The sequence below is a fragment of the Cricetulus griseus genome, chromosome 3 (genome assembly GCF_003668045.3).
Source record: "Cricetulus griseus strain 17A/GY chromosome 3, alternate assembly CriGri-PICRH-1.0, whole genome shotgun sequence".
Classification (NCBI taxonomy): Eukaryota; Metazoa; Chordata; class Mammalia; order Rodentia; family Cricetidae; genus Cricetulus; species Cricetulus griseus.
The window spans coordinates 195,065,232-195,077,300 of NC_048596.1; the positions used below are offsets into that span (position 1 = coordinate 195,065,232).

Consider the following 12,069-nt stretch of genomic DNA (forward strand, 5'->3'; position numbering starts at 1 on the left):
AAACCTGTTGAGTTGTATTCCTCCCTGGGAATGGTCTCATACTCCTCCTCTAAGATTCTCTTCCAAAACTTCAATAGAACACAATCTGCCTATGCACTTGTTCTCAAAAGAAAAACATTTTAATTCATAAATATAGGATATTTTTAATGACCCAGCTTTTCAGGTGCATATCTTGTCTGTGCATAGATTTTTGAAGTTCTTAGAGTCATATATTAATGTGTCCCTCTAGCACACATTAGTCACCCCTTAGACTTTAGAGAAATATTCCTTTTAGATGTTAGAGAAAATAATGGACAAATGAGAATCCATCTTTGCAGCATGGGTTTCTTGTGTGTGTGTGTGTGTGTGTGTGTGTGTGTGTGTGTGTGTGTGTGTGTGTAGGGCAGAGTGGCAGAGTGTATTCCTCATGCACTGTTTTTCTAGATCCTGTGAGATAAGATCTCACTGGAACATGATGAGTGGGCTAGGCTTGCTGGTGAGTGAGCTCCAGGGATCTGGCTGTCTCTGTCTCCTCAGTGCTGGGGTTAGAAGCACGCACCATGTCCAGCTTTTATTGTGTGGATTCTGAAGATTGAACTCATGTCGCCAGGCTTTTGTGGCAAGACTTAGTGACAGAACCATATCTCCAGCTCTTTCTGGCTATTTCTCAATGGGAATAAGAGAACCTCCTGTCTCAGGAAATGCTGAGTCTCCCCGACCCGTTACTTGGGGTTCTTACTTGTTCATATGATGTCAATTGACAGGACAACACAGCACCCTCCCTGCTCTGCTTTTTAGAGAATGCAGCTACCTCTTGAAACAGAAGCCAACTAACCAGTTGGACCAATCCCCAAAGCAAAGCAAAAGGCTGACTGTTGTACTGGTAATTATAGTGAACACTGAAAAATGGTGTCTGTCTGGGCTCTAATTTCTTCCCCCTTGAAGTCATTTTTCACAAGCCACACTTCCTACTCTACCAAGAATGAAGCACTGTGTCCACCTATCTGTGGGTGGCGGTAGTTTGTACTTGGGAGGGGTAACTTCACTGGCTCCTAGTGATTTTTCTAAACCTAGGAGTGGATGAACTGACCACAGCTGCGCTGGTCGATCTATCCAAGCGTCACACTCCTCTCTTTTCAGGCATAAATCTCTAGGCTGCATTCTAGAATGTTGGGTTCTTTGCTTCCTCAATCCATACAGCAGGGAGAAAAATGGAAGCTCCCCTCCCTAGGACTCTTGGATAGACAGACAGTAATAGCTGCAATTGAATGCTGCCTGTGTGGGAGGTGACAAGGTAAATGCCTCTGAATACTTTATAATCTGTTTTATGGGTATTTATCTCCTTAAAGTATTGAAGAGGAAACTGAGGCACAGGCTCCCTAGATCATTTGCCCAACGTGCAGAGGCTGTAAAATAGCAACTTGTGGGAATGTCCAATTGTATCAGTTGGCTTTGGTTTGAATGTGAAATGACCCGTGCCCCTGCCCCAACCTGACCCACATGTTTGAACACTTGGTCCCTAGCTGGTGGTGTTGTTTGGAAGGTTATGGAATCTTTAGGAGGCAGAACCGCAATAGAGGAAGTAGATTACTAAAAATGGGTCTTGATTTTGATAGTCCAGCCCCACTTCCTGTCTGCTTTCTGCTTCCTAACTGTAGGCACAATGTGATCAGCCACCTCATGTTCCTGTTTCCATGCCTTCCATACCAGGAAGGACTATAGCTCCTTGCATTCTAAGCCCTAACTAAATCTTTCTACCTTAAGTTCCCTCATTGGGTGTTTGGTTGTGACAAGAAGTCACTATGTACTCTAATCTACCAAGCAGGGTTGACTTACAAGATCCCCAAGTAGCTCTGTATCTCATTGACAATGTTGGATGTGAACAGAGCAATGAGAAAGAAAAAAAATAAGATGAGAGATGCAGTATCTGACAGTAGAACATTGCAAAGGGGTAGAGCCCAGATTCAAGTTCCATTATCTTACTTTCAAAAGAGATTGTGGATTGTGTGTGTGTGTGTGTGTGTGTGTGTGTGTGTGTGTGTGTGTGTGTGTGTGTCTGTACATTAGTAAGCCATGACAGTGGAGGCCAGAAAAGGACACTGAATCCCTTGGAATTGGAGTTTCAGGCAGTCATGAGCCACCTGGCATGGGTAGTAGGATTTAAACTCAGGCCCTCTGCAAGACCAGCAAACATCCTTAACTGCAGAATCATCTCTCCAGCCCCAGAATCTCTGACATTCACATCTGTATTTCATAGAACTTAGAAACAAAAGCAGAAGCTGTGATTGGCTAAGACAACTCCCCTGATAGATCCACAGCTCCGACTCATTTTCTTGGGATGTTCTCTGTGGTCCTATTACAAATGATCACTAAAGCCCATCTCCAGCATCTTCTTCTTTGTGCCTAGGCCTTTGTATATGCAATCCCATCTTCATAAGAGTGACACTTAGATACATTAAAAAACCACAAGGTTAGCAGCCATTCCCGGATTAAAAAGCATATATCTTGCTCCTGGATTTTCTTGGAGTGTGAAACTGCTAGGCTTCAATGCAGTCCTATATTATTTTACTTCCAGAAAGTAATTTTGCAAGGTAAGATTGCCAAGTCAGATAGCAACTGTTGGGTTTCTCATGGATACTGCCAACTGTTTCCCTAAACTGTGGAAACATTTGATAATACCACCAAAGTGTATCCATTCACAGGCTTAATTATACTATTGTTAGCATTAACTACTTTTAAACATAACTGTCAACACAGGAGGGCAAGATATATTTATATATACATCCATCCATCCATATACATGTACTTACATGCATTTGTACATGTGTATCTATATTCTTCAGTCATCTTAAAAGTGAATGTGTTCGTTCTAGTTTGCTTTTCTGTTGCTGTGATAAAGTACCATGTCTAAAACCAACTCAGGAAGGAATGGCTTTATTTCATCTTGTAGGTTACACATCATTGCTGAGGGGTGTCAGAGAAGGAACTCAAGCAGAAGCAAAGGCAGGAACTATGAAAGAAAGTGGCTTACTGGCTTGCTTCCAGGTTCATGTTCAGTTAACATTTTTATACCCCCACGCTACTTTCATGAGGATGGTACCACCCAAAATGGTCTAAGCTATCCTATATCAGTTAACAATCAAGAAAATCATACATATCTTTTTGATTGGGATTGCAGAAGCCAGAGGGGTCAAGGACAGCACAATAAAAACTCACAGAATCAACTAACCTGGGCTCATAGGGGCTCACAGTTACTGAAACAACAACCAGGAAGCCTGTATGGGACTGACCTAGGTACTCTGCATATATGAGGCAGTTGTGTAGTTTGGTCTTGTTGCGGGACTCCTAACAGAGGGAGCAGGGGCTGTCTCTGACTCTTTTTCAGGCTTTTGAGACCCTATTCCTCGTACTGCATTGCCTTGCCCAGACTTAATACAAGGAGGGGTGCTTAGTCTTACTATACTTTGATATGTCGTGTTTTGTTGCTATCTGTAGAAGGCCTCCCTTTTTCTAAATAGAAATAGAAGAGGAGTGGATAGAGGGTTGGGCAGAGAGGAGGTAGGTGGAGAGGAGGAAGGGGAGACTGCTGCCAGGATGAGAAAGAAAGAAAGAAAGAAAGAAAGAAAGAAAGAAAGAAAGAAAGAAAGAAAGAAAGAAAGAAAGAGAAAGTACCACAGTGTTATGGGTACAGGCCAATATGATGGAAGCAATTCCTCAACTGAGGTTCCCTTTTCCTAGAAATGTCAAGTTGACAGAAAAACTATGGTAGAATGGTACTTTGACACGTTCTTTAAAATCTAGGTGAAATTGGAGAGTTCATATCATTGAAAGTAGAGAATGTCCTCTTCTTATTGGTAGGGAGAAAAGCCTTAGGAATTCATGATTCTTCTCAAACCAGCTGCTGGAAATAAGGACCAAAGACTTCCCACCACTTTAAAAGGTAGTGTTACTTTAGCAGAAATAGGACTTTTTCACTGTTGTAAATTTTCATTTCTGAGTAAAGTTGCATTATCAAATAATACTTTTTTATTTTAAATGCAAAGAGACAGACTGGATAAAATTAATTCACTAATCTTAAGTGATGAGTTTTTTCATGAATGTATGCATATTTGTCTGTCAGTACTGTATCATTTATATAGCTCTATCACCAATCTATTAACCATCTATCATCTAGCTATTATCTATTTGTTATCTATCAATCATCCATCATCTATCTATCTATGTACCTATTTATTGGCAAGGTATCATGTAGCCCAATTTAGGCTCAAACTTTCTATATTCACATGGATCATCATGAACTCCTAGTCTACCTGCTTCCTCCTTTCAAGTGCTGGAATTACGGGTGTGTCTCACCATACCCATTTTTATGCAGCTCTGTGGACAGAGCCCAGGCTCTGGGCATGCTAGGTAAGCACTCTTCCATTGAGCTATATCCACAATCCAACATATAACCTTCTTCTCTGCAAAGGACTTTCTGATCAAAAACATAATTGTTTTGGAATTGAAAATATGCTTCCTCTACACAAGGCCCTTAGCTTGTAGCACAGGCTGCATAAGCAGAATGAAATGTTGTGCTGTGGAAGAGTGACCTACCCTCAGATGACAAGTGATGGAATCTGTGATGGATCTCAGAGAAGCACCCACAACATCACCTGGGAGTGGGCAGAAAAAATGGTCTCCCCGCCAAAAAAAACCTCTTAAACTGGGATCTAAATTTACCAAGATTCCCAGGAGGCCTGTTAGACAGCAGAGCTGGAGGACTCCCCCCTCAGGCGCCTCTATGTTCTCCTTATGCAGCATTCAGGTAAGGAAAGGGCTATCTTTTTTCTTCAGCTATGAAGAGAAGTATTTATTTTTTGGGCAGAGTGAATTTCAAAGTGGGGCCTAGATCAGCAGTATCAGGAAACCCTGAAGTATCTTTACATATCTGTAAGGAATATACATCATCATTCATCTTCAGAACTCATTGCATTGGAAATGCTGAAGAACATGGGACCCTGTAAGGCGTCACTGGTGACTCTGCTGGTTACAGTTTGAGAATCATTGCCTCAGTGTTAACTAAGCAAGGCTTAGCTGTTTAAGCAGAAATCTTAGAGGTTTTGAGTTCATTTATAGATTAGAGTCTCTAAGGTATTGTTATATTTTTGAATGTCTTCGTGATGTGGATATGAGTCTACTCTGGGGACTTAGGAATAGCAGAATAGGAATCCTGAAAACCATTGAGACTGCCTTTTCTACTTGGATCTTCTCCCCGAGGATGACAAGGTATAACTAACAAATAACTAACAATATTCTGTTTGTTCCCCACCCTCCTCTCTCTCCCACCCCCTCCTGTGTGTGTGAGAGAGAGAGAGAGAGAATGTGTATGCGTATGTGTGGGCTTATGGAGATACAAGTAGAGATCAATGTTCATTGTTGGGCATTGTCCCTCAGGAGCCATCTGCCTTATTTTCGAAGACCGAATCTCTCTCAGTGGTACCTGAAGATGGCTGATTTGGCTTGGCTAGTGGGCCAGCAGGCCCCTAGGAACCTTCTGTCTCTGCTCCCTGGTGTTGGGATTACAACCCTGTGCTATATGTTCAGCAGTTTTAAAACAGGGGTGCTGGGCATTCAAACTCAGGTCTTCATTCTTGCACAGCAAGCATTTTACTATGCCATTGGGTCTGCAGACTTTTCTTGTATTTCTCAGATGCAGAAAAGTCCAGATGAAATGTTTTCTGTGGGTCTAGGATTTTTTCTGTGTCCTCTTTAACCCTGCCCCCCCCCACTGCCATCTGACCCAGAAGCTGGACTGTCCTATGTGACTCACTAGCTTTTTAATGTCACAGACAGGGACTCTGCCAAAGGCCTGGCTGCTTTTCCACAGTGTGACGTACAACTGCTAAGAAAAGAGACTGGATCCACAAGTCTGCAGGAAATGACTCTCATTATTGTAGCCTGCCCATGTTCCTATCCGGAAGAGACCTTTGCTGTGCAAGGCAATGAATTCGCTAAGTAGAGCATGTTTCACTCCTTTTCTTTTCACTCCAAGGACAAGATAATGGTTCCTGCCCTTAATTGTGTGTGCAATTTGTCAGGGAAAATGGTCCCTGAGTAACTCTCGGTGGTCATGAGTGGAGAGGCAGTTCTGTGAATTGAACTTTGATTCTCTGTGAACAAGAATCTGGACTGCTTTGGTTTTTGTTGTTTTGTTTCCCTTGGTTTGTGACCTCAAAATGAGTCAGCAGTGTGACACAGCTGCTAGAAAACAAATAAGGGACAGATGAAAGAGATCACCCCCCAATGGTCAGTGATTGTACAGTGCACACAAGTGAGACACATTGGTCCATTGTTGTGTAGCAAATCAGTTACCCAGAGAACCTCCAGGAAGTAGAATAATAATAGCCAATTCCTTCTCAAAGGCCAAACTGCTGTGAGTCCTATATAGACTTTAGATGCCTTTGTTGGTCACCACTGTCTCCTTTCTGCATCATTCACATCAGGCCATGCTATATGGACTTTCTAGTGTGTGGCTCTCACCCAGCAGATAGAGCACCTCTTAAGTTTAATACACTGAAATTCTTTGTGTGTAAGTTAAGCCTTGCAGAGATCCCTTTCTTCCCACTCTTTTGTCATTCCCCTTTCCCCTCACCCCCTCATCCCCTCATCTCTATCCCAGAAGACACACAAACAGATCCATGGAAACTTCTGAATGATGTTACTTTCCAGTGACTATAAGAATGTATGTATGATAGGGTGAGGGTTCCTTGTCCCTGGGGACATGGAACTAAAGGTTGCCAGCTTCCTACTTAGACACCATGGAAGAGATAGCCTTGGGCTGAGAATCCCCAACAACCCCTTTCAGCCCACTGTTCATGAAAGGGTTATACTGACAGAAGGCACTAACTTTAAATGTCTGCTGCTCTGTGGTTTCTGGAAGTCACGGTTGCATGGGGTGAGTGGAGAGTAATTCCCCAGGCATTGGTATTTGGTGGTCAGTGGTAGACAGAAATCAGGAAGCAGATGGTGGGGAGAATCTCTGGCCAGAAATAAAAATATATTTCTTGCTAAGTAAACAAGCTTGGTCTTGATCTAAATGACCAGAACTTTCCTGAACATCCAGGAAGGATGTCTGTTCTTTAATCTGTTTTTGGAAAGCCAGCCTCATAGATCTCAGCCCAAGGGTGTATTAATGTCAGACTCCAAATTTTTCTTGCATTTTGTGGTGTTCTGTCTGTTCCTGGGCATCTTGCTGGATTTTCCTTGTATGGACTCTATAGGAGAAGACAGAACCACCTCCAGCTATATGTTACATTCTAACTACCCAGCAGGAAACAGAAGCTGCAGTCCAGGAATTGCCTGAAAGCTGAGCTCATTTTCTTTCTCACTGTTGTGTTAAGGGGTCTCAGACACAGAGGGAAGACTTTACATGACATACTGTTGTTTTCATGATAATGAGAAGAAAGAAAAAAATCTGAAAGAACACTTCCAGCCGATAGGGGTTGGGCAGAACAGTATGATCCATTCTCCCCTAAGTCCACTTGGGGCTTCTTAACACTCAGAATCAAGGGCTTGGCTTAATCTGTGTCTTCTTCCCAACACAGAGGGAAAGACTTGGATGTCTACATTTTATTTACGGCTGAGAACATGTGTTTAGTAAATATTTAGCAAGAACTTTTAATGCTATGACTGGTCACTTAAAACAAGTGCCTTCACATATTACTCATTTAGATATAGAAACCAGGCTATAGCAGGGGTGAGATGCAGGGCAGCCACCAGCTATCTGCAAAAACACGCGACCAGTTGTCTCCTCAGTCCGGTCCCTCCCCACCCTCTTACTGCACTTCCTTCTTCCTTTCTGGTACTTGCAATCTTTAGCACATACTGTTTGTTACATAAATGTGGTGTGTGTGTCAACTGCCACCATGTCACATAACACAGGCAAGTTTATAGTTAAAGATAGCTTCATGGATGGGGAACATTGCATGATGCCCTGTGTTCATAAGACACACCTGTATTTTATAGTATTGATGTTCAATGGTCATCAACTTGAAATTCCTAATGTATTTTAAAATATGTTGTATCAATGGAACAACAATGTGTGAGCTGGCGTCTTTGACTTCATATCCCAGGCTGCACTGCTTTCCTGACACAGGTTATTGGCCACCCATTCCTTCATCCAGCCCAATGTCCCAGCCCCTTCCTCCAGCATAGGCCAGAACTCTGAGACTAGAAAGGTTAACACGTATGAGTTTACCACAGGAGAGAGCACCCAGTGCCTGAGAGGGTCGGTTTTCATCCTTTGATTTTCCATGTAGCAAATAAGAACTCCACAGTGAGTTGAGAAACAAACGGGAAAAGCCAAAACTCTCTTCCTGCTTTTAGAACAAGGAACCCTACCTTTTCACCTGACATCTATTCCTATACATTTTGTGGCTCGCTCCGGCTGAACTTTTCAAGTTTATCAGTAGGCAGGGTTGCTGAGTGGAGGAGAAATCTGAGCCCGCCCACACATGAGCTGGGGGAAACACTCTCAGGTCAAAATGCACAGAAAGCTGTGGATGTGCCAGCGTCACTCAGCTGGGGAGCTGATTGGTCACGTTCATCTCCCAGAAACATAGTGGCTAAAGTACCATGAAATAATGCCTGTCTCTTCATCTGAAAGGCTCTGTGAAAAGCTCCCCAACCAAATTGGGGGAAAACAAGATGATAACTAAAATTAACAGAACATCCCCTAGAGCCACAGGCCGGGATGTGAATGTTATTTACTGTGTCAACTAACAAGGCAGGCTGGTGACAATCAACACACACACCCCTCCTCTCCAACAGATACTCTTTCTCATTATGTAAATAGGATGGCCCGAGGTGTGAGCACAATGAATAGAATAATAACTACAGATGTAATAGAGCTAATAACTGATTTCTCGGGACTGTCAATCCCTGTGCAAAGACCTTGGCAATAAAGGATAAAAGGCAGGATCCAGAAAGGAAGTTTTCTCTCCTCTTTGCTGTAGTGCCTTGTGCCCTGTTCCACCCTCCCTCTCTCGATGCCCTACCTGCCAAGTTCCAAGGACATTCTCCTGTGCCATCTGTGTGTCTCAATGGCTTCTCCAGTACCTGGTTTTGATAAACACACGCACATTTTCTGATTGGCTGTTACAACTCTAATATTCATTTTATTTTTAATTACGTGTATGTGTGTTTGTGTGCATGTGCATGTGCATGTGTTGGAACTCCCTGGAGGTAGAGTTACAGTTGTTTATGAACTGTTGGGAACTGAACATTGAACATGGGCCTTCTGAAACAACATGATGCACTCCAAATGTTTATTTTTATGAATATATGTTTGCATGCTTGTATGAATTTATGTGTACCACATGAATACAGGCGTCTGGAATAAGGGCAGAGGGCATAAAGTCTCCTGGAGCTGTAGTTACAGGTGGTTGTGTAGACACTGGGAACTGAACCCTGGTCCTCTGCAAGAGTGGCAAGTGTTCTTAACACTGAACCATCTTGTCAACCCTGTCTGCTAATGGGACACAAAATGGTTTCAATCTCTGACCTTAATACCTGTGCCAACATTTCCCAAAGCGAGGGTAAAAAACAAAACAGACAAACAAACAAAAATCAAACAAAACGGAACTCGTTGAGCACAGAACTGGAAATCTACCTGGGAAAATCCACCCAAGCCTTGCCTGGACTAGAGGCATGATTTGGAGTTCTGGGGAGTCTAGACATCTCTTACCAGGGATCTGCAAGCACTGGTTTGTAGTCTATGCCTATTTCCATAGAATAAATATTCCCACAGGGTTGATTGCAAGCTGCCAATGAAGCATCACTGCATGCAGAGCTGGGGGGAGATGTGTGGTTGTGTGGCTCAGTGGTAGAGTGCTTGCCTAGCAGGCCCAAGGACTTTGGTTTGTAGTCAAAAACAAGCTATGTGGCTGCACCCCATTACAGTATTTCTGCCATATGGATCTAATATCTGCAAATAATGTCATGAGCACAGAGAGGAAATATAGAAATATAATTAGAGTGATGCATTTTGGGTATTTGCTGCTTTAAGGTTATTTAATTATTAGTGCCAATAATTTCATTTTTTAAATTGGTGTTTAAAATTGGCTCATTAAATTCTTGAAACTGTAATAATATCCCTTAGGAACAGGAAACATAGGCTTCACATATCACATTTCTCCCTCCTGAGGCTGAGACACAGAAGAGCCATGGATAGATAAAGGAAAAACTGGTCCAAAGGAAGGGGCTGGCATCTTGGGTCAGTCTCCCCCATGGATGGCCTACATTGGCATAATTCAAAGCAAATATAAACCCCATCTCAAAACAATGCCCAAACCTTTCATCTGAATAAAATATCCCCAATATTTACCCCTGACCCTCTCAACATCTCTTCTTTGGTTCTTCTTTGTAGCTGAGGGACTTTTGTTTTGTGTTGGTCATTATTTATCCTCCCTGATATGAGAGCTCCCACACTAAGGAGTTCATGTAGTTCTGTTGCTAGCTGCAGACTTCATGTTTCATGGGTACCGGCATGTAGCTGTCCCCACTGTTTCTCAAATTTAAGACTTCTGAGTTACTTTCTTTCCTGTTGTTATGATAAAATATCCTGACAAAAAATAGCTTACAGGAGAAAGGGCTTATTTTGGCTTCAGTTCCAGAGGGATAGAGTCCATGATGGTAGGGAACACATGACAGTACGGGTGGGAATTTGCCTCATCACATTGTTCCTGCACTCAGGAAGCAGAGCTAGAGAATAACAAGTGTGTCCAGGTAGTAAACCCAAGACCCATCCCAGTGATGTACGTCCTTCGTCCAGCAAGGCTCCAACTCCTAAAGGTTCCATAACCTTCCCAAGAAGAGCCACCAGCTAGCTGCCAAGTATCCAAACACATGAGCCTATGGGGGACATTTTATATTCAAACTATACCATGCAACATAACTCTCTTTTCCCAAATAATTCCTCCTGCCAAAATGTCAGTGTACTGAGATATCAGGGACAGACGTGAAGGCCAAGCCAAACTGTGTCTTTCTCAGCTCTGTGACCTTGGGAAGACTATCAGATTTGTAAGCTTGTCATTGACTCATGTCTCAAGGAACCCCTGATTCTGTGGGTCTCTCTCAGTAGCTGTTCAGGTAGCTGAGATGGGAGCCTGTGGTCCAATGGTAGGTACCCTGTACTCTGTTCAGCCAGGGGCTTCCCTCTTCCATCCTCTTCATAGGTTGGAGTTCCACAAAACCTTTCTTTTGTGAAATAGTGAATGAGGAAATGCGAGTCACTTGGTTAGATGCTATCTTGTGTTCCTTATCTACCCAGCATTCCATGACTCTTCCAAGTGTCCTTAAACTAATAGACAAGTAATGGCCACAAGGATGGCAACTAGGGATGACAGAATAGCCCTACCCTCTGTGCTACACAAAAGAAAAGATGGAAGGTTCTTAGAGATTAGAGATGAATTACCCTTCAGAGATTTATTGGGACATCTATGGCATCATGACAAGAGTCTCATCAGGAGGCATGACCATCAGGGACAGTGTGATGGGGTCCCAAAGAGAAAGAAGCTTCAACTCTGGAGAACAAAGGCAGTTTCTTGCTTTGACAGGTTTCTAGGTATGGGGTGGTTTTATACCATTAAGACATAAAGGCACCAGATTTTAAAAAGTTATAATTCAGAGTCATCTTAGATATTGTGGGGGTGGGCTGGAGGCAGCTGGGTTTGTAGCCTTGGAGGAGAGGGAATGGGAGGCAGCAAAGTCACAGAAGGCTTCTCAACCTGTAAAGAGAGATGCAAAGGGTGTAACCTAGTTTTTGGGACACACACACACACACACACACACACACACACACACACACACACACAAGACAGATACACCAGAGTGACATACACACAGAGAGACAGATAAACACACAGAGACAGAGACACACAGAGAGATAAACCCATGTGTACAGATAGACATACACAGAGACAGACACACGCAGAGATATAGAAATGTGCACAGAGACACACAGAGAGACAGATATACAGACAGACACACATACACATATATACATTCAGAGGGGAGAGATGAAGAGAGAGAGAGAGAGAGAGAGAGAGAGAG

At 42.9% G+C, this 12,069-nt stretch overlaps 1 protein-coding gene across 1 annotated transcript in view; it reads left to right on the plus strand.

Annotated features, from left to right (window-relative positions):
* The window catches only part of Cdh13 (cadherin 13), a 997,178-nt gene that overhangs the window by 105,988 nt on the left and 879,121 nt on the right, over nt 1-12,069 (plus strand). The window contains 1 exon segment of the mRNA XM_035442709.1: nt 8,224-8,233. Coding sequence (XP_035298600.1) covers nt 8,224-8,233 — 10 coding nt within the window.